This window comes from Magnolia sinica, chromosome 6 (assembly GCF_029962835.1).
Source record: "Magnolia sinica isolate HGM2019 chromosome 6, MsV1, whole genome shotgun sequence".
Taxonomy (NCBI): Eukaryota; Viridiplantae; Streptophyta; class Magnoliopsida; order Magnoliales; family Magnoliaceae; genus Magnolia; species Magnolia sinica.
In genome coordinates, this window is record NC_080578.1 from 36,275,328 (window position 1) to 36,299,466 (window position 24,139).

Consider the following 24,139-nt stretch of genomic DNA (forward strand, 5'->3'; position numbering starts at 1 on the left):
CGTTCGCGCGTGATGTCCCCATCAACTCTCCCTGGCTGTGAAGATTTCGCCACTGGGGAAACAAAACTCCTGAACCGCTCCAAGATGTCAGGATCAAGTCTCTGAAGCTCTCCTCAGTGAGACACGTGTTGTCTGAAGCTGGGCGTTACTTCCATTTAACCAGGTACTTCTGAAACCCGCCGTCTGATGTTGAAACTATTTAATGGTCCAGAATATCCTCTATTTCCTCTCTGGGTGTGGAAAGGTTAGATATGGGAGGTAGAGGCTGGGATGAAAAGTCAGGAAGAGGCAATGTATCAAGGGACAGATTTGGGGAATCAGGATGGGTGGGCGAAGGGCTGGATAAAGTATCAGTGGTCCCCTGAAAAGCAAATACATCCTCCACATTAAATGTGAAACTAATTCCCATGGAAGGTGGAAGATCTACCACATACGCATTGAGACCGTTTCATTTTATAATTTTGAAGGGTCCAGCGTTATGCGCGTGCAATTTACGAACGGCCCCCTGAGGATATCGCTCGGGCCTAATGCGGACCATCACAGAGTCCCCTACATTGAATTCCTTGAAACGTTTATGCTGGTTTGCAGAAAATTTGTAATGTTCATTACTAGTAGTGATCTTTCGCCTGATTTCTTGATGCAATGAATGGATGTGATACGCAAAAGACTCTGCAGACTTTGATGGCCTATGGGACAAAGACATAGGGACAAGATCAATAGGCTTCCTACGCTTATAACGAGTAACGACTTCAAAAGGACTTAGACATGTGGACCTATTGACAGAACTATTGAATGTAAACTCGGCTATGGGTAGTACGGCGTCCCATGTCCTGGTGTGCTCCCCCACTAAACATCTGAGCAAACTCCCTAGGCTCCTATTGACCACCTCAGTCTATCGGTCTGAGGATGGTAGGTAGAAGAAAATTGGAGCCTAGTATTCATTGTGTGTCATAGTGTCTTCCAAAAGTAACTCATGAATCGCACGTCATGATCAGACACTATGGTTTTTGGTAACCCATGCAGTTTGACGACCTCACTAAAAAACAGTTTGGCATTTAGAATATGGAGTGGTTTGGACTTGGACTTCGACTCCTTCAATTCTTTTGAGCCACTCGCACCACTCAGTGTGGACTCCTTTCCAGTCGTGTTCTTGGGTGGCAATTGATTTAGCTTGACCTTCTTGCCTTTAAACCAAAATGTACACACATTCAAACGACCAAATATGGTAACATCCCTGTCATAGAGCCATGGCCTACCCAGAATGATATGGCCAACATCCATGGGAACAACATCACATTAAAGAGTTTTTCTATGATCCAAACTGAATAAGAACAAGACAGCGGTGCGAGACTGGAATGGACGTTTCATCAACCCAGTAAACTCTATAGGGTTGAGGATGGGCTTCTAGCTTCAAGCCCAAACGGCTCACAGTGCTAGTCGATGCTACGTTGGCACAACTACCACTATCCACGATCAACTTACAGCTCTTTTCTCCACACTTTGCATAAGTATAGAAGATTGTGTTGCGGCGCCAGTCATCAGTGTTCTTGGCTTGAGCTAAGGCGTAACGCATAATTGCGAGGGTCGTAGACTCTTGCACTCTCTCGTCCTCATCACTAGGGGTTTCTACTGGCTCGTATTCTTCCTTTTCACCGTCATTCTCTGGGAGCACTACTTCTACTTATCCATTAACAATGAATACTTTGGTGCCCTCTCTCGTGCCGTACTGGTGGGCAAAGTGGCCAAACCCCTGCCACCTAAAACACCTAGTTGCTCCACTTCCACGTGAACTAGACCCGACAATTTCTTTACCCTTATCATCCTTGGGTTTGGGCTGAAAATTGTTGGAAGGATTGTTTTGGTATCCAGTGTTAGGTTTAGCCCCAGAGGGGTTGGCCTTAGCACCAGAATCGCGAAAGTCAAATCGCCTTCCCACAGCTGCTTTGAGATATTACTCGACGTCTAACACTACCTGATACAACCGTTTAATAGTGTCTGTCTCTGGCGAGCAACTCTCTCCTAATGTCAGGACAGAGGCCCGTTTTAAAACGAGCAAGGGTAAGTACGGGGTCCTCATCCACCTCGCAGTGGGTAAAGTACTCTTCGAACTTCTCAATATAGTCAACAACAGTCATGGAATCCTGTCGAAGAGACTGCCACTCCTTAATCAACCATAAGTGATAAGAGAAAGGGAGGTACTTCTCCTTAAGTGTTTCTTTCATTTCTCCCCAATGGACTATTGGGAGTTCCCTCGCTCTTTATTTATTTCGCTCTACCGTCGTCCAAAACCTCTTTGCTTGACCCACAAGCTTCATCTTGGCGAATCGGACTCGACGAGCATCCGACATGTCATACCACTCAAAATAGTGCTCCATATCCGCCAACCAATCTAAAAAGGCTTTAGGGTCCAAGTGGCCATCAAACGTAGGGGCATCTACTCTAACTCCCTTGAGGAGTTGTGCATCTGGGTCATTTTGATCATGATGTCCCTCGTGGTGTGGGTGCACAGGTGTGCGCCCATGACCAATTCCTTGGCCGCCTCCATTCCTTGTCTAACCTCATGACCACCTGCTTGAGAATGGACATCTTCCCCAAAGGTGGGGCAACTAGGGTGCAAACCAAAACCACGACATGTACGCGTGGGCATACAACTACTAACTCAACCTAAGGACCTTCTACTGCAACCAATGTTCGAGTTGTCGGTATCGCTACAAGTTTCGCTGGCCGGAGAAAGATATAATATCGTTATCGCCGATAACCGGAAATGCAGGGAAAGAGAGGGAAATATGGAGAAAATGGTGGAATTTTTCAGTGAAACTTTATGATATACCTAAATACACATATTTACATATTCAGGAATGAAAAAATTGCAAAAAGAATGTATTAAATAATAAGTTTCCATTTAATGGGGGCCAAAAGTCATGTATTGTCGTAAGAAATCACTCAAATGGTAACCAAAATGAGTTTATATAATATAAGTATAGCTAAAATATAATAATTAAAACAGGTAAAAGTAAATGAATTAAAAAAGTTTCTGGATAGCTTTGAGACAATGCTGCTTTTCACTTCCCTCATCCGGATGGCTTGGATCGTACAATTGTTGTTGTTCGACAACCAACATCAAATGGGCCACTACCAAGAAAAAGGAAAAAAGAAAAAAAACTAATCCAAAACTTTTGTGGCCCCATGAATGTTTCAATGGTGGAGGTTTAATTTGCATTATTTCCGGTCATGTGACCCACTTGAGTTTTGGATATGCCTCATTTTTTGGCCCGTGTCCTAACATGATCTAGAAAAATAGATGGGCGGAGTGGGTTTCTCACAAATATCACGGTGGGTCCACCTACCATTCATGGCAAGCCCTTCTTTGAAGGCTGTGTAGGAGTGGATTGCAAACCGAGCAACTCTTAATGTACTGAGTAAACTCCATGGGGTCCACTGTGATTTATGTATTTTATCCACTCCGTCCATCCATTTTACGAAACAATTTTAGGGCTTTATTCCAAAAATGAAGGATATCCAAAGCTCAAGTGGACCACACCATAGTAAACAGTGTGAATCGAATGTCTATCGTTGAAACATTCTTGATGATCATAGAAGTTTTAAATGAAGCTGATATTTGTATTTTCCATTCATCTATGCCTTTGTGATCTTATGGATAGGTTGGATAACAAATAAACATCACTGTAGGCCCTAAAAAGGCTTCAACGTTGGATATCATCATTCTCATGATTTCCTGTGGCGTGGTCCAATTGAGCTTTGGATATGCTTCAATTTTTGGCTCAACCCCTAAAATGAGCCCGAAAAATGGATGGACGTTGTGGATAAAGCACATACATTCATGGTGGGCCCAACATAGTTTACCCAGTACATTAAAATCGTATGAGTAACCCAGTACGATGGGATTTCTTCACGGTCCACTATTGGGTGGGACCCTGGCCATGGGGCTACATCAATAATATAAGATGTATATCTACACCGTCCATTCATTTTGGCAGATTATTTTAGGGCATGGGCCACAAAATCAGTCAGATCCAATTCTAAGGTGGACCACACCATAGAAAAATAGTGGTCATTGAATGGCCACCATTAAAAACTTCTTGGGGCCCAAAAGTTTTGATCATCAGCCTGATATTTGTGTTTTCCCTTCGTTCAGGTCTATGTGAACCTAATGAAGAGGTTGGGTGGCAAATAAAAAGTACAATGGGCCTTAAAAATTTTTTAATGGCAAGCGTTCAATCACATTGTTTCCCGTGGTGTGGTCCACCTGAAATGTGGATCTAACTCATTTTTTAGCTCATTCCATAAAATGAGTGTCCAAAATAGATGGACGGAGCAGATAAAATACGTTACATCATAGTGGGGCCCATAATACCGTAAGTAGCTACGACTCACGACTGCAACATGAGCATCATCAGCGTTCCCAAAAAAAAAAGGACGTGGACTAGATACTGACAGGCTAGAGTAGCGAGTGGGCTACTAAAGTGACGTCACCAAGTTCTGTGGGCCCCACTATGATGTATGTGTTGTATCCACACTGTCCATCCATTTTGAGATATCATTTTAGGGCATGAACGAGAGAATGAGGTAAATAAAAAAGCTGTAGTGGACCCCACCACTGAAAACAGTAGGGAAAGTGATTCCCACCGTTGAAACTATCCTAAGGCCCACCATAATGTTTACTTGAAATCCAACCTATTCAAATGTTCCAAAAAACATGAAATAAGGGAAAACACAAATATCAGTTGATCTAAAACTTTTGTGGCCTTCAGAAGTTTTTAATGGTGGGCGTCGTTGTCCCGACTGTTTTCTGTGCTGGGGTCCATTGGAGCTTTGGATTTAACTCATTCTTTGGATATTGTCCTAAAATGATATCTACAAATGCATGGAAGGTGTGGATACAAAACATACATAATGGTGGGGCCCACGGAACTTGGTGACGTCACTTCAGTAGCAAGTCTAGCTACTAAACCTGTTACTAGCTAATTCGCGCCTGAAAAAAAAGGGGTTTGATGCCATTTTCGAAAGGGGAATAGGGTTTCCCATTTCTATTTGGAACCCAAATCCCAATCTGAGGGTTTCCATTTCGAACCCAAATCTCCAAATCGAACCAAAATTCCCAAGAGATCGCAGATTATTCACCGGAATTCTTGTTGATTTTGAAGGTTTTCTTCCATTCGAAGAAAAAAAGAAAAAGGGGAGGTTTTTTTGTACCTGCGAAAGACCGAAACACAATTGTTGTCGATCATGGCCCACCGAATTCTTCTTCCGATCAGGCGTACCTCATCTACATGTACCAAAATCACCTTCTTACAATTTTTTTTATATTTTATATTTTATTTTTTGGCATTTACGATGCTCTCCCCAAAATTTCTAATACTGCCTCTTTATCGGCGAAATGGAGTTGGTAGCTACAACGAATTTGTCGCCCGACAACTCTGATTATCACGAAAACTCTAAAAAATTGCCAATAATTTTCCGAAAACTGGTAGAGAAACGAAAAAAGCGTTTTCAGTGTCGCAACGCTGGCGACACTGATATTATCGACTTTTTGCCGATAACTTAAATACTGACTGCAACTATATGCGGCTAAATGGGACTAAATGATCTTATGAGACTCTATAAGAGGAAAACTACACAATGCTACCAAAATCCAGCAATATAGTTGTCAAATTATAAGAAAGTTTCTAAAAACACAACCTAGTTTCTAAAAACGAAAAAGTTGCTAAAAAGAAATTAGGAAAGTTTCTAAAAACAAATTAGGAAAGTTTCTAAAAAAGCAACCTAGTTTCTAAAAACGAAAAAGGAAGGTTTCTAAAAACAAATTAGGAAAGTTTCTAAACCTAGAAAAAGAAAAGTGAGTTAGTTTCTAAAAAAAGAACTAAGAAAGCAACCTAGTTTCTAAAAAAAGAAAAAGGAAAGTTTCTAAAAATAGGAAGTTAGTTTCTAAAAAAAGAAAAAGGAAAGTAAACTAGTTTCTAAAAAAGAAAAATGAAAGGAAATTAGTTTCTAAAAACAGATTACGAAAGTTTCTAAAAGCAAATTAGGAAAGTTTTTATCTTAGAATTAGAAAGTAAATTAATTTCTAAAAACAAAAAAAGAAAGTTTCTAAACCTAGAAATAGAAAGCTAAGTTAATTTCTAAAATAATTCAAATAAGGGGATAACAGAAATTTCAGCAGCTCATATCAGGAATTACGGACCTCTAAACAGCTATATATGATGAGACTGGATGCATGATGGACATAAACAAATTAAACCCTAAACACGTAATGCATTCCCCTCTAAGAACCCTAAGCTCTGATACCAAATTTGATGCAGGACATGAAAAATTAACTATGATATGCAAGATCTCAGGCTTTAGATCAAACTAATTCAAAAACATTCACATGAAATTTCCACATCCCACGCAAAAGTTCAAACATTCAAGCAAGGGGAATCTGTGTGGGTCCAGGCCTACACATGCTAGGGCTGGATCAATAAAAATTATGGGCCAAACGATACTCAAAGGGAGGTAAAACTCATCCACACATGCATAGCAATTTGTCCCTAATCCAAGGGATTCACCAATTCAATTATGAGAACCCTAGGGTAAGAAAAGGGGCAAACAAATTAAGAATAATACAATTAAGGGTTAGGGCTATGAAAAAAACAGGTATGAGAGGGTGAAATAAACTGGAAAACCTGAACATGTGATAGTCCGCGCATGCGGACAACGGGTCAGGCTTGGCGCACGTGCGCAGGAGCCTGGCCGCACGTGCGAACAGGACCCGATATGCGAACTAACTTCTAAGGTCTGGTCGGCCAGGGGAGGACTACAAAACCCTTGATTTTCAGCTCAATCCGAGCTGCGGTCTGTGCGTTGTGCTCCGCCGAAGTTTCATCCCTCATGCAGGGCCAAATTTTGAAATTCTGTTGTGGGGAGAAGAATTGCTGCAATAGATGACTGATTCGAAGTGTAGATGATTGTGTGAGATGAGAAGGGATGGTAGAGGATGGGGGCGAAAAGGAGCGGGAAAACGCAGAAATTTTATTAATCTTCAATGAGAAAAAAAAACCTACAAGGGGTGCCTATTTATAAGAAAAACCTATACCCCAAAACTCGCGCCATGTGCGTAACCAATTACTTGGTGATGAAGTAAATAAAAATAACAACTAATCAAAGTAATCTAATCCGTCCATGATATTCTAAATAACATTAATAAGCAAGACCTAAAATATGAGATTAATCAGACTAGTGGGCCATGATCATGAGAACCCATGATGGGCTTTACTTGACTATCGGGCCCACTCTAACGAACTAAAACTCAGTCTTCTAACTAGAATGCCCTCCTTGGACATCGTCATCGATCCAGATCGACGGTGGGGCCCTCCTCCTTGCGTACGTACGTAGGAGGGGCAGCGTGCGCGCGTGATGTTCCCATCAGGCACATTGTGATATATATATATATATATATATATATATATATATATATGTGATACATTGTAATATATATATATATATATATATATATATATATATATATATATGATACAAATATGTCCCACAAAAAAAAAAAAAATTAATAATAATAATAATAATAAAAATTCACCTAAATGTTTTTTAGGGAATTTGTTTTTATACTTGAATGTATGATTTATAAATTATATGAACTCATGTTGGATATAATTGCACCATTTCATTCAAACAATGCATAGATCAGGACCATACACAAGGGAAAACTTGTTGTGCATACTATTTTTTATTTTATTTTATTTTAATTTTATTATTATTATTATTATTATTATTATTTTATGTTCTACGTGTGTAATCATGTCTCTTTCAACGGAACCTAAAGTTTTATTGAAAAATTTCATCCTTTCCCAGTGTTTCCCTCAAACAGCGATACATTTCCCATGTGATACCAATATGTTTCCATATCGCAAGGGTGTGATACGTGCATGGACACGATATTTAAATCACTGATCCAGACAACTACATGGGCTCAAAAGTGAACATGGAGCAGTGGATCTTTATGGTTCCCACTTTCAGTTACCAATGTAATGGAGGAATTTCTAGAAATTATGCTAAGATATAGCCAAATTTTCTAGAAAGAGTACTAAAAGATTAAGATGTTTATATGTTTTAGCATTTATCTTCTAATCCAGACACCTACCTGGGTTGAAAAGTGATGGCTCTAGTCTTCCCAGCAAGTGCTCCAGCAACAAGACTTGATGTTATGGATATAATGAATGCCCCAGCTGTGCGTGGTTGAGGAATGATCACACTAGTGGAGCCACCCGGTTGGACGAGAAAAAATGAGCTAGACCACATAGAGCTTGGAATATTTTGACTCTCATGTTCAGACAAATATGTGCTCAATCTAACCATAAGCTCGCTTGCAGGGAAATTGCAGGGAGAATACATGAATGCTCTAGCCTTTCTGCTTTCTTCATTTTCTAGAGAACTAAGTCCATTCCCAACCTTTTCAGACAAATTTGATTGGCTGCCTGAACTCCCACCATTCATTGAACTACGAAAAGGAGCTTTTCCAAAAGTTAGATCATGATTTTCCAGGTCACCACAAAAATGTGTAGAAGAATTGTATGAAGGAATTTGATTTTTAAGAAACCCATGGGAATGCAGGCTAGAATTCTCCCTTAAAGAGATAGTGTGTTTTTTTGAGGACAAATTCACAATTTTTTTGAAATTTGGTAGTGTAGAAGATGAATCCTGATCAAAAGACACGAGTGCAAGTCCCTGTTTCCTAGCTAAAAGTTTTTCCAACCCTACTAGATTGTAACAGGAGGGTATAGGGTAGGCGCTTCCCTTGTTCTCATTGCCACAATCTGAAATTGTAAGTGGCAAACCAGTACAATTGTATAGCAGAAATGGAATGGATATGCAAAGTTCCCGAGCACCACAGAAGGCATCCATAACCTTTTCCACGGTAACACAGATTGGACCTACAAAACAAACCAAATGCAATTAGTAACTAATCAATTAAATGTTGAAACCTGTTAAAGCAAGCTCCATGAAAAAGGATTTACCATTAGATACATCAGGATAGAAGGTCAATGTTTCACATAAAGAGAACTTGGACTCGCTTAACTTAGCCATTGTGGTGAATGTTTCTGCACGGGGAAACTTTGAAATGGTAGGTTTGAACCCTTCCATATGAAACATTATTCCCAGGTCATGTGTAGAATCAATGTGAAAAACAGCAGCAGTATCTACCTGAAGAAAAAACTGTAGTAAGCCCCAAAGCTTAAATTGTCATACTTGAATTTGAACAATTGGAAAAAAGGCATTAAAAAGATACTCAGTGACAGCCAGTCACCATAGGCACTACAAACCTCTGAAAGGAACGTGGAATGAGTAATTCCACCACTTTCTATTCTCAAGGATAATTGCTTTGGTATATAGCTTTTCACCAATAAAGGTGTAGTCAATCTCACAATGTGCATCAATCTTTTATCTGGATTCTGCATTTGGCTGCTCTTCTTAGCTGATTGTCTGCCACTAGTAGATGAAACAAGGCTGATATCTTGAATGGATATGCAACAACGGAATGGATCGCTGCTGGGGTGGGAAGGATAGCAAACAAAGGATCTCAGAAACCCAAGCCTATTTTCCTGTAAAAGAATATTTGAGAGCGGATGTGCTTCACTCCACAGATAATTAGTACCAAGAGGGCGCCATCTCATGCGACCAGCTTCAGCCAAATGCACAGGCAGTGGAAACTCCTGTCCTGGGTATATGGGATCCAGGACCTGAAAATAACAACATGATTAGACAGAGCCTATGAGAGCATTTAAAACTTAGAGAGAAAATGTTATACCTTTGGAGATACACCAAATGGAATATCAAAGCGTAGCTCCAAGGGCATCGAAGTAGCATTAAAGAGTATAACCTGTAGTCATCAATCATAAGGGGCACTGATGAACTTCTGTAAACGAAACAAATAAACCACAATTTTGTGCTTACCGTTGAATGCAATCTTATCAACTTGCTGTAACGCTGCATTGAAACCTCAAATACCACAGGAACAACAAATCCACTCTTAGGATTTGCCCCATATCTTTCCTTAGTCTTCCTAATGTACCTTGAAGCATCGTCGTCTTTTTCTATTTCTATGGTGTATGATGGTTTAGAAAAATCTACCTCAAAATAGCTAAGGCCCACAAGGTCCATTGACATGGGTATGGAGGGCCTAGAAGTACCGTCAAGTTGAACAGAGATCATGTGATGTGCCATACCACTAGATTTCTTCTCATTAAGCCTTTCAGAAGAATTAGATGGCCTATGGGGGAAGATTTGTTCTTCAGGAGTTTCATCAATGTAAATTGGAACAGAAGAGCCTGGTTGGACAATATTTCCTTCTTTCATTGCCATAATGTCAGTATCATCAACGCTGGCAGGGCCACAAGAAACCCAAAATAATAGAGGCATGGAGGTGTCATTCTGAAGTATATATGGAGCGTATCTTCTTCTAGAGACATTTTCGGAGGCTAGAGAGCCTAAGGTTCCCTGACTCCCAGGAGGATGATGCACCCCAATCTGACTCCAAGCATCTTTAATCATCTCAGTTCCCCTAAAAATAGCCTTTGAAAATAAAAGAAAAAGAAAGTATGAGCTACTAAAGGCTAGAATAAGCACAAAAATATGAATACATCATATGTCATAATAGTGGAATTTTTATTCTGAAAGAAGTGCACAGAATGGTGTCCTGAATGTATTAACTCTTTACAGCCATAATGAAATGAAATCTTCAAATTCAAAGTATTTATTTCTTTTGTTACCTTCCGATAATCATCAAAACCTTCCGATAATCATCAAGAGGAAAGCAAATCCCAGAATCACATGAAAGAATAACTCAATACGTACCTCAATGAGGGGTTCTGTAACATTTAAATTAAGCTGGGCTGTTGATTTCAGATGGATATCTGTCACAACATACAAGTTGAGGAGTGCATTCTGCTCATGCTTCCTAACCATGTTAAACTGAAATTTCCATGGCTCCATAAAAGGCTCCCACATAACCTAAAATGATGGGTTACAACCATTAATATATAACTAAGTAGAAAAGAAAGTGATCTTTCATTGACGCTATACCTTGTGAATATTGTTGTAGTTCACTTGAAGGTCACCTGCAACTGACACTTCTGTGGAGGATGCTGTCTGGTTGAAGTCTGCAAGTAAATTACGCTGGAGGATTTCCACGATAGGACCATTACTACTCCACTACATGCACAAAAGAAAACAAAAATGAGTAAAAAGCAAAAACAGAAACAAAACAATAAAATGCCAAGTTATCGTAAAAAAGAAAACCCTTGAAATTTTCTTCAAGATCCATAGAGAACAAAATGGCAGTGACTTCAAGTATGGACTATTTTGCTTCTTCATTATCTTTATGATCACAATAACCACTTCTTATTATTACTATTATTATCATCTATGTAGTTTGTGAAATGATGTGGGAGAGAGAGAGAGAGAGAGAGAGAGAGAGAGAGAGAGAGAGAGAGAGCACAAATAAGGGCATAAAAGGATCTAATTGAAGACCTCCCCGTCTCTTTTGCAATTTTTCGATTCCTAAATATATATAAATGTGTATTTTAGCACCTATTGAAGTTCAATTGAAAAATTCCACCTTTCTCCCCATGTTTCCCCAATGTTTCGCTTAGTCAGTGGTACATTTCTTGTTAATGGTTATATCAATACATGTTTATGTATCCCCGATAACTAATAAATGTAACAATAGTTACAATCAATGTTCGAGTTGTCGGTATCGCTACAAGTTTCGCTGACTGGAGATAAAGATATAATATCGTTATCGCCGATAATATTGCTAATAACTGGAAATGTGAAAAAAAAAATAGCGAATAATGGGGAAAACGATAGAATTTTTCAGTAAAACTTGAGGGCATGCCTAAATACACATATTTGCATATTTAGGAATAAAAAATTACCAAAAAAAATGCATTAAATAATAAGTTTTCATTTAATGGTGCCCAAAAAGCATACGCTGCCATAAGAAATCGCTCACAATTGTAATCAAAATGAGTTCATATAATACAAATGCAGCTAACATATAATAATTAGGACATGTGAAAGTTAATGAACTAAAAAAGTACACCTTTCTTGGGACATGGAATCTATATATTAGTATACTTGGTGATTGATGGCTTGGATATGACACTTGTTTGACATATTGACGCATCCATCCAATTTTCCAAATCATTTTATGGTATAAGTCCAAAAATTAGATAGCTTCAAATCTCAAGTGGACCACATCACAAGACAGCGTTGATTGAATGCACACCATTAAAAACTTCTCAAGGGCCACAAATTTTGTATCAAACTAGTTTGTATAACCTAATCAACAGGTTGGATGTCAAATAAACATTACACTGAACCGTGGGAGGTTTTTAATGGTGGACATTCAATTGCTACTATTTCTTGTGGTGTGGTCCACCTGAGAGTTATATATGCCTGATGTTTTGGATCAAGATCTAAAATGATATGAAAAAATAGATGGACAGCGTGGATCAAATAAATACATCATGATTAGGCTCACATAGCACCAACCACTAGCCATCTTGACAGTGGCAACGTCACTAGCCAAATCAGTCCTGGTGCTGTAAGGACTCTGTGGTACCACCATATGGCATGTGTTTTATCATGCTGTGAATAACGAGTTGGCTACTGGACAGTGTTTCGTGGGCCCACCATGATATATGCAAGAAATCAACCCCATTAATCCATTTCAACATATCATTTTAGAACATGGTCCCAAAAATGAGGTAGTTCCAAATCTCAAGTGGACCACACTAAAGGAAACAACAGCGATTAAATCCCACCATTAAACTCAAAGCGGATTGGCTGGTGTACCACACACCAGCTATATAGCTGCTGCATGTATGTGTCGTGCGAAGACGAGTATTGACTCTCCTCGAGCTCCGAGTTGTACGAATGGTTCAAAGGAGATCAAAGTTACATGGGTCCCACAGTGATGTATTTATTATATCTACACCGTTCATCTATTTTTAGAGATCATTTTAGAGCATTATCCAAAAAATGAATCATGTCCAAAGATCATATGGACCACACCACAAATCACTGTTAAAAAATTTGTAGGGCCCACCATAATGTTTATTTTCCATCCAATCTGTTCATAAGGTCACAAAGACCTGAATGAAGAGGAAAAACAAATTTCATATTGATCCAAAACTTCTGTGACCCCAAAAAAGGTTTCAATGGTAGACGTTCAATCTGCCACTGCTTTTTGCAGTGTGGTCCACTTGATATTTAGATCTATGTTATTTTTGCAGTGTGAGAGGATGCGGATTAGATAGACACTGACAGGTTGAGTAGCGAGTCCGCTGCTAAAGTGACCTCACCAAGTTCTGTGGCCCACTATGATGTATGTGTTATATCCACACCGTCCATCCATTTTTAGATATCATTTTAGGGTATGAACCAAAGAATGAAGGAAATAAAAATCTGTAGTGGACCCCACCAAAGAAAACAGTGGGGAGAGTGATTGCCACCATTGAAACTATCCTAAGGCCCATCATAATGTGTATTTGAAATCCAACCTGTTCAAAAGTTAAAAAAGACATGAAATAAGGGAAAACACAAATATCGGCTTGATCTAACATTCGTAGCCTTTAGAAGTTTTTAATGTTGGGCGTCACTGTCCCACTATTTTCTGTGCTGGGGTCCACTGGAGCTTTTGATTTAACTCGTTCTTTGGATATTGCCCTAAAATGATCTCTCCAAACGGATGGAAGGTGTGGATACAAAACATACATCATGGTGGGGCCCACGGAACTTGCCAATGTCACTTCAGTAGCTAGTCTCGCTACACAACCTGTCAGTAGCTAATCCCCGCCCAGAGCAGAGCGGACGCGAGAGAGAATTTCGTTTCTCTTCTTCTCCGAAAAATCTGCAATCAATCTCATCTTTTTCTGTAAAAAATCTCTCCAGAAATTTATCTTTTTCTTTTTCAAATCTGAACCGAAATCTCCATGAATGTCGGTGAAATCAAGTTCTCTTTCAAATCTCTTCCTTTGAAGAAAACAAAAGGGTTTTTTAAAGGGTTTTCTTATCTCGGAAAATTCAGAGCTATCAACAGCGATTGGCCCACTAAATCTAGCTGAAATCCACTTCCGCAGGTAGATCTAGAGGAAAAAAAAAAGAAGGTAAGAGAGCTTTTTTGTATATATTTTTTATATTTATTTCAATTTTTTTCAACAATAAGGAGAACGATAGCTATTTTTTCGATAAAATCGAAAATATCGCCGATATTTCGTCGACATTTGGAAGAGAAACGAAAACTTGGGGTTTCAGTATTGCCGGTTCAGCGACACCGATAATATTGCTGATATTATCGATTTCTCGTCGACAATTTGAACACTGGTTACAATATGGATACTACGAAAACTTGATTGATCAAACCTTCTCTGAAACCATGTAGTTTGTGAAAAGATATGTGAGTAACGAGAGTTGAGAGGGAGTGGGAAAAGAGAAAAGAAGATTGGGGCTGGATGTCCCCACCTTCCTTGCTTTTTTATTTGCTTAAGTTGAAAAGCCAAAAATAATTATAACAATCTATATGATCACAATACTAGTAAATAAATAAGTGAATTTTTTCCTAGAGTAGAGGTTACTTAAATACCACTACAGAGATTAGGCCAGCATTCTGAGATCCGAAAGTTCCACTGAACCAATGCTTTAATCTTCAAAGAGTCAATCATGGACATTAACAAATAAAAAATAAAAATAAAAATAAAATATCTTCTACATATCATTTTCGACCAAGACTCAAGTTCAAGACCTCATCAGCATAACTACAAGAACAGGCAAACCTCCTGTTCTTTCTGCAAGCACATGGGTGCCAAATTTATCTGGAATCCACATTTTTGGATACATGTCGAAATTACCAATGCCAAAGAAAAATGACCACACAGGCTTCTAACACATTGACTATCTGGTTAAGCAAGGATTGATCTAGTTCAGACATGCTGGCTATGACAGCCTGATACAAATACAGATACATATATAAGGTGTGACTTTGCAGTTTACAAAACCTTAGATCATACAAGTACGCTCCTCTCATGAGTCAAACTTCATTCATATATATATTTTTTATCTGTGATTTTATTGATTGTATTAAGGAGATCAACGAATAAAACCTCAGAGGAGAATGTTCACCATCTGTTTTTGCAGTGTAGATTTGCTACCAAGATATGGTTAGGTGTGTTCTCTCACTTCAGTATTGAGTGGGTTGTTCCTTAGTTGTTTAGTGAATTGATAACCAGGTGGCAGTGCATATCCTGGGGCCGAATTGGCAACTTCATTTGGAAGCTATCAGTTTCACTATTTTGTGGGGCACATGGTTCAATAGAGACGGAAGGATATCAGAGGTAAGATGGGCCCAATGTTTTAAATATCGACGATATCGGCTGATATATCCTACGATATATCTTGTATCCCACCTGTGCAATACGAAACGCATAGTTAGTGCCGATATATCCCACATGTTTGATCCGAAGAGCATTTTCAATTTTTGATCCCTTTTTTAAATTGAAATTATGTTAAATCAGGGTCAAATGGTTACAAATCCATTGGTTCTTCATGTTTTGCATGAAAAATCATAGAGTTGGAGCGTTGATTTTGATATCCATTGGTTCTTCATGTTCTCCACGTTTTTTACCGAATTTTTCCTTCAACCAGCTATTAATTGATTTGAGACTAATTACGAAGTATTTAAGAGTATATGAAATGATCATCACATACATTTTAATTTTGAAATTTGAGGTGGTCCGATGGAAAATTTAAAATTTCCCTAATTTCTCCCAAATTGCTTGCAATGTTGCACTCCAAACATGAAATCAAGCATGTATGAGGGTTGATCTACTAATTTGTTAAGTCCTCGTCAATTTTCAAAAAATAAAAATCATTTTTAATTAAAAATTAATAATTAATATATATATATGTGTGTGTGTGTGTGTGTGTGTGTGTGTGTGTGTGTGTGTATTTCGAAATTTCCCTTCAACCAGCTGTCAATTGAGACTAATTTCAAAGTATTTAGGAGTGTTTGATGAAATGATCATCACATACACTCTAAATGTTATGCATTCAATTTGAATATAGTTGCATTAGTTCAGTCAGGCAACACATAGCTTAGGACTCTATACGAAGGAAACCTATTATGTGCATTTCTTTTTTGAGATGTTATGATTTAAAAGTGTGTATTAGGGTCTTTTTTTAATAATCCCCGAAGTTTCATTGAAAACTTCAATTATTTTCCCAATGTTTCCCGAAAAGTGCGATAAATTACCCAATAAAAATGATATATCCCGTGTGATAACCGATGCGTATTTGTATCCCAAGGATGTGATATGTAACGCGATACCAATATTTCGAACATTGGATGGGCCCAGTTGAAGCTATCAGCTATCGGAAATTTGATCTAGCAGTTCCTTGGAATTCGCAAGAAAAGCAGCGGAAAGTTGTCCTTTGTATCTATTTTTGGGAGAACTGGGGAAAGTCGAACTACTGTGGTAGCCACCCTCCTGTAGTCATACAGAGATGGCATCCCCTAGTTAGCCATTTCAAACTCAATTTTGACGGTTGCTCTGGCAAACCCAATGCCACAGGGATATAGGGTGTGTTTCATACTGACATAAGGATGCAAATAGGGATGCTGGCGTTGGAATTCTGCAGTCATTAAGGCACCAAGAACTCAGATTTCATCAAGGTAATTTCTCTTCTGCAATGTATCAATCTGGAAGGTGCATATCAGTTCAACCCAGTAACCATTGAAGGGAATCCAAAACCTCAGTCAAATGGATCAAATCCGGACTCTTTCCGTGGATACTCGCCAATGTGGTGGATGAAGCAATTGAACTATGCCACAGCCTTATGATATCTTTTTATCATGTTCTGTGAGCTGCCAACTCGAGGGCAGATTCACAAGCCAAAGGTATCAATTGTGCCGCTCTCCTTTCTTCTGACAAAAGTCAGTGATGGCATTTTTCCGGCACTTTTTTTTTGGGAGCCTAGTTCAGAGTTGCCCAAGGTTAAAAAAGAAAAAGAAAAATTAAAGTAAGAAAGGTTCAGCAGTAATCCAGATTCATTGTAAACATGCACCCTACAATCTAGCATATGTGTGACAATGGCAAGTGCAGGAACATGTATGAAGGCTGGCATTTAGATGCATGTGAGATTAGAAGGCCTCTTAAAGATCACAAACAAGTGAATGTACTCGCAAAAATCCAATGTCAGATGCAATTTAAGAATTGTGGAGCTCTTTTGAATCATTCATTGATCTTTATGTCAAAGAATCAACTATATTTAATATGGGAAGAAACCTCAAACAATTGGTGCAAGAAGATAGCATACCCTTCCATCATTTAACAGCAGAGACGCCCTCCGTAAATGTACTTGAACAACCATGCTATAAAAGGGAACTTGAGAAGGAGCTGCTTCAGGAATTTTGAATGCAATGCCACGCCAGAAAAAGAAGATTTGATGTGATAACCACACATCTACAGTTTCAAGTCGAAGCTCAGCTGAAACATGCATGGACTCCTGCTTTTCACACACTTCGCCTTCCACATTAATTTGAGATATCTGGAAGAATGGAAATGAGCTAACTGTCTGCTTCTCAATAACCTCCAGCATCCCTCTTGTCTTGTCAATATTAGACTTCAACCTGGCAGATCTGCCATCGATGACTAGCTCACTATACCGACTACGAAGACCAAATGCTACATATTTACCATGTTTTGCTTCAAACAACATGGTTTTTTCTCCTATCTTACTGAAAGTAGGTTTCTGAGGCATTTCCTGCTTAACTTTAGCTTCTCTAGATTTATCCAGGGCTTCCTCCTCGACCCAAACAGGGAGATGAAATGAAATGGAAATCTTTTCTGATTTCACAATCAAAACAGAAGTCTGAGTGAAGTTTTCAGATGGAAAAACACTGAACGTCTTTTGACATTCAGGATTTCTTTGTGACTCAATTCCAGAATTTGAACCTTTAGATGCAATCATAGAAGAACTTCTTGAACAGGAACCAAGAAGTTCAATAAATTCACCCCAATCCGACAAATGTAACCAGATATCAAGGGACGGGATAGTAAGTAGAAACTCATTCTCACCTCTAGCTGATTTTGAGAAATGAAAGCTAAGACAGGATGAAGTTGAATTGACAGAAGGGAATTCCAATAAGATAGAAGAAATACGAAATGAATACAAAACTAGGCCAGATATATCAACATCTGTGCAAATGGGTATCTCATTTCTTAAAGATGCAGTAAACTTAAGTTGCATATCTGCCTTTGCAACCAGTTCTGATGACATATAGTTTCTCCTCCTTGAGCGACGTAGCTCTATTGACAGTGAATTTATAGAACATCTAGCTTCTGTAAAGGTCTCGCTGGAGTCATCAAGAAAAGCAGTATTTTTTTCTTTTAAATTCCTCTTGAACTGCATGAACTGCAAGACATCAGAAGTGAAACCTTGAGATTCTCTACCAACAGTCGACAGCTGGTTTATGATGCACGCAACTGCTTCTAGTCCGCATAAAAAGTAGTCCTCTGCAAACCACAAAGGAGAAATCTGTTCATGTATATACTTTAATAGTTTGAAACTTAACAAAACTCTACAAAACAAAAAGGAATTGAACCAAGAAGGCTTTAGATATCTATCAGTTGATACCCAACTCCATCCTACCTTCAGCAATAAATTGACAAATGTCCACTCTGATCATGAAGTATGTAGGAATATCAGATTCTCCACCAGAACACTTAGCTTCACAAGGTATTCTGATCCATAAATCAGCATCTAGGGATGCAATCAAGGGGATATTTCGGATACCAGTATCTTGATCAACCTTCAACAAACACTGTCCATCATCCTTAAGCAACATGAGCGATAAAGATATACCTCGTCCAAACACGTTGACAATGTGAGCTCTATCCACTACTTTATATGTTGGAATCACACATTCAGGAGGAATGTCTTTTAATGTATTGCCCGAGTTGCTCATTGGTGTGAAACTGCAATATAGTTGTTGCAGTCCAAGTCGTAGAGAGTGATGGGTATTGCTTTCCAGGGGCAATATTAGTGTGGAATCAAGTATCTCAAACTTGCAGATAAGATCAATATCCTTACTACTGATATTCCCATGCTCATCATTTACAGTAACATGTTTCTCATTTCCGTTTAAATTCCAATCAGGCAAAGAAAAGTAACCAATCATCATGGCCAGAAATTCAGTTGATAAAATGCAGCATACATGCTGAATCCCAATGCATATTTCAACTTGAGGTAATAGGGCTTCACCTTCTCGTTTTTTTACACGTATATTCAAAATAGGAAAAATGTTTGACAAAGCTGGCCCGCATACAAAATCATGGACATTAGGAGTGGACCAAGGTGAAGAGAGTATTAATCCTTCAACAGAGCATAACATATCCCAACAGTCAGACCCATGTATGAAAATAGAAGAGTTAGAGACAGGAAGTGTGATGGTTCCCAGAATGCAGGAAGAGTCGTGTAAATGCGCCCTAATCCCATTGAGATTCAGATCAACAACAAATGTATTAGTATCATTGGAACTCTGACATATTGTGGACACATCCATGCCTGGTATGGGTTTCACACTTGACAGATTGAACTTTTTAGACTTCTTCCTTGTACTGAATTTCTGACTTCCAACAGAACATCTGTCCCTCACATGGAAAATCCTCCTCCAGTCAGAAGTGCCATGAACGAGTGATTTGTCAAGTCTATCAAGAGAATCTGAGTTGCATATTGTTACGAATGGGAACCGATCTAAAGGAATGCTTGCCATTGAAGTGGATCCAGTTTCATAGTAGTTTGAAAACCCATACCTCTGGAGCTCAACTTCCAATATCATATTTTGGTCTTTAATTTCCTGATTTGACACAAAGGATACATCAACAGGACCATCTGATGAATCATGCCCAGATATTCTATCATAAAACTCCAGCAGCAAACCGAATACTCTAGGATAGAAATGAAGATCAATGTCATTTAGGCCGACTGTATATTCATGACATACTCTGTGGATGCTTCTTCTTGCTTGATGATGCAGAAGAAAGGATCCCTCAACTGATGCACTTTTCTCATCACATGTTTCGCTGATTATGCTAATCTCAAAAGTCTCCCCATACTGGTGTGTGGAGCTGATAGCAGGGCTCTTCCTTGATGAACACAATACATGACCACCGAGCTCAGCACCCAAGGAGCATGTGCTGACTTCAAGCGTCCTCACAAATAGACAGTACTCCTCCACAAGCTCTTGCATACCATACCTGTTCAAGATGCGGACTTAAGTCATTTTAAAAAATGGAGTAGATATCAAGAAGAAGAAGACCAATACTTGATACAAAATAATTTGTTCACAACGTACTGAATTCCTATCTTCCCCAAAGTAAAGGCCAGAATTAAACTATTCTCTGAATCATTCTCAAGGTTGACATGAAGACTAACGTGCTCCAGATTAACAGCGACAGAGTACTGAAAAACACTAGAACCATTTGCATTCTCTGTCCCAATGTTATGCGGTGCAAACTTTCCTCTGCCAAACAGTTTGCGTTCATTTGTAGAAATGTCAAGAAAGGCATTCAATGTGAGAAGCTTATCGTATATTGATTTGGAGAAGTGAACACTAAGTGACGAAATAATGGCATGAACCTGAAACAGATGAGAACTCAGTTAAAAATAAATAAAATAAGGTTGAGGACTAAGCAATAAAAGAATCATAGCTTCATTAAATTAAGATGTCACGAGTTGTGGCCCTTGATAGAGTGGAATGGTGGAACAGGATTCATGTAGCCAACCCCAATTAGTAGGGATACGGCTTAGATGATGATGTTCTGCATCTAATTTACCAAAAAAAAAAAAAATTATTTAAAAAAAAAAAGAAAAAAAGAAAGAAAGAAAAGAAATAAGTATGACACAAGAACCTGCCGCAAATACTGTCATAGGTAGGGGTGGAATGGGTCAGTTTGGGCCAGGTCATGGTCCACCTGAGCCAGACCAGTTTACTAAACCTGCCAAGAATTTGGCCCGAACCTGACCTGCTACCCATTACTCTATGGCCTGACCCGACCCACTTAAACCATCAAGCCCAACCCTGACCCAACCCACCTAAAATTTATCAAGCCCAAGCCCGTCCCAACCTGAGTAATTTAATTGTAATTGGGTCAAGCTTGACAGGCCCATCATAACCCAACCCGACCCATTACTTCCTAACTCATGTTTAAGAAGGTTATATGGGGCAAAAGGTATGCCCAACTCGTACCAAATAGTGAATGCATATGCTATGTGTCTATGCTTATCTTTTGTAAGTTTGTTTCAGGTTTGGGTTACGTTGGGTCAGGTCAGCCCAGCCCATTGATAACCTATATTGATGTAGGATGTGGCACGGGTACATTCTTAGCATGGTTGGACTAAAAGAAGGCCAAACGGAAGCGGATGTAGTCTGTCAGATCCACGCCCATTTTTACGTAGGGCATGACGTAATTGGGCCCCAGGCGCATCCAGTTTGAAGAAATTCTTCCGGATATGAAGAAATTGTCGTTTGAAGTGTGAACCATAAATCGGCCATAATTTTTAATCCGGGTATTGTTATGGAACGCACAACCTATCAATCTTTATCGTAATAGGCCCTCCGGGGTCAACCAACCCACAAAGTGGGTCATGTCCGTCCGTTTCGCGAGAAAACGCACGTTTACAGCTCAAAAATGGGATTTTAGAATTAAAAAAAATACCATTTTTAGTAATTCCGATTTTTATCATATTTCCTTTTTTTTATAGTTTTAGATTTCCATCTTTTTTAGAAATTACTTCTAATCATGATAGGACTCCTCAAGCAAAAGTTTATCTGGAATTTCTATTTTTAGAAATTTGGTTATAGAAGAGTCTTGCTACAATAAGGACTTCTATTAAGGTTAGAATTTTGCTATTTTTGGTAATTGTGAATTAGGGTTTTTATTTATTTATTTATTTATTATTAGTGGTGTAATCGAGAAATCATAAACATTACACATTATTTGAATAAATTTATTTGAGTTTTATCTTTCTTTTTTTTTTTTTCTTTTTTTTTTTTCCCTTGTGGATTCAATAATAACCTTGTGGATTAAAGGTTTTACACACTTGAGGTAGACAGTGATCTTTCTTATTATCTCTTCACTCTTTCTTGTGTCATATATGAACAGGTCAAGCTGGGTGGGGTTCAACCCATGCTCGACCATTTACTTAAATGGGCCACATTTTCTTGTTCGAGCCTAACCCTCTACCCATTCAACTTGGCTCGAATCCGCCTTGAATCTGTTCAGGCAAATTGACCCACGAGTTGACCCGGTCCATTGCCACCCCAAATCATCTAAGAACACTTTCGGAAAAAGTCAAGGTTATATGGAGATTAAATTGAAAGGAAGGCGAGAGGGAAAATGTTTATTTAATAAACTATCAAGCATAAATCATGAGCTGGTGATCATCAAGCAACATCATGACAAAAGATCTTGATGAGGCTCTAGAATGGGCAAATGGGCTAGAGCTAAGAAAGCATTCAGGGGATGCCCATTATAGGCTTTTCAGGGTACCTGGGGGGAGAAATCTCCATTGTATTAATTGGATGATCTCTCATCATCCCTTTTGTTTTCTTTTTTCTCCTTGCTTTTAATAAAATTTTGGAGAATGGGCAATTGGGTCTGTAGACTTGTATAGAGATGGAAAAAGAAAGAAAGGGAAGAAGAGAGAGAGAGAGAGAGAGAGAGAGAGAGAGAGAGAGAGAGAGAGAGGCAGAGAAAAGATGGGGTTAGACTCTATTATATTTTAGTAATAAAAAGCAAATATGACAAAACTGTTCCTAATACAATAAACATAATGTCTAGCACATCTGATGAGGACATCACTTCACGTACACCTTTGTGTATGTATTAGAGGAGGTGAGTTGCACCAATATCTCTGTAGCTAGGCGAGTACCCGTGATCATGTTGAAGACCTTATGTGCATGTGCGAGTAGCTGCAACCTGCAAGACCACACACTGGGAAGATGCACATGGGTTGCTTTAGAGAGTGATTTGGACCGTCGGATCGCATGGATCACATGATCGGGCCATTGATCGTAGATCATTTTCATCATTATTGGACATTATTATTTTTTAGGATTTAGTTTATAATTGATTTATGTTTTGGACACCTTTGAGTGCTTTTATTTGATTTTTCATTAGACTAGGGATATTTTGATCAAAATTCATAAGACGGTTTAAATTGTAATTTTGAAAAGTTCTTGAGGCTATAAAAGAAGGGGGGACGTGTGACCTCTCATTACTTTGGTTTTGAGTAAAAATAAAAAAATAAAAAAAATAAAATAAAAGTAAAATAGAGAGAGATAGCTACTTGTTTTCTTCTTCCATCTTCATGTGATGTGAGGGTGACTTCCATGCGAGTTGGAAGGAAGATCGGTGCGAAGCTTATCTTCATCAACAAAAGTACGAGGCTTTCTTCCATCCCCCACACTCTCATCATCAACAAGCAAGCTATTCTTCCACGTTCTCCGATTTTCGTTCTCCTTCATCCCAAGCCATCAATATCCTCCCGATCTTCAACCCCTTATACATCCAAAACTTAACCCTAAAACTAGAAATCCTAAATCTTCCTATTTCCCCAAATTACCAAACCCTAGTTCTTCAAAACCTTCAATTGAACCCAAATCCATGCATTCCTTCCATCCAAAACCCTAATTCTCTTATTCTCTTATCCATAATTCCATGTTTTTCCCCAATTCCTGTAAACCCTAATTTCACCCTAGGTAGTATTAAACCTTTCCTTTTGGAAATAGGCATACCCTATGCTATTTGGATGTCCTTACATCCATTAGATCCTAGTTTCCCTTATTTAATGGTCTTGTAGGAGGATGCTTGGTAACCTAGGCTTGAATTATCCATGATCTCCTTTTGGAATTTTGGTATTTGTGAAAGAGAGAAGAATTCTTTTCTTTTACACAAAGTATATCATTAAAAAATAAAAATAAAAATCCCCAAGGGTTGGACGTCTAAGCCTTAAATAGGGTTTTTGGGCTACCAAATTACAATTTTGCCCTCTTAGTTCTTTT

At 38.7% G+C, this 24,139-nt stretch overlaps 1 protein-coding gene across 6 annotated transcripts in view; it reads right to left on the reverse strand.

Moving 5' to 3' along the window:
* The window catches only part of LOC131248653 (intermembrane lipid transfer protein VPS13), a 199,594-nt gene that overhangs the window by 45,027 nt on the left and 130,428 nt on the right, over positions 1–24,139 (reverse strand). For 5 of the 6 annotated variants that reach the window (XM_058249032.1, XM_058249031.1, XM_058249033.1 and 2 more), the window contains 10 exons: positions 20,429–20,712; positions 18,724–20,330; positions 17,389–18,587; positions 11,095–11,223; positions 10,867–11,022; positions 9,967–10,584; positions 9,821–9,892; positions 9,336–9,752; positions 9,030–9,216; positions 8,156–8,945 (listed from right to left, as the gene is read on the reverse strand). In XM_058249032.1, the coding sequence (XP_058105015.1) occupies positions 8,156–8,945; positions 9,030–9,216; positions 9,336–9,752; positions 9,821–9,892; positions 9,967–10,584; positions 10,867–11,022; positions 11,095–11,223; positions 17,389–18,587; positions 18,724–20,330; positions 20,429–20,712 (5,459 nt within the window). The remainder of the gene's footprint in view (positions 1–8,155; positions 8,946–9,029; positions 9,217–9,335; positions 9,753–9,820; positions 9,893–9,966; positions 10,585–10,866; positions 11,023–11,094; positions 11,224–17,388; positions 18,588–18,723; positions 20,331–20,428; positions 20,713–24,139) is intronic. The other variant, XM_058249036.1, reaches the window with a different exon arrangement.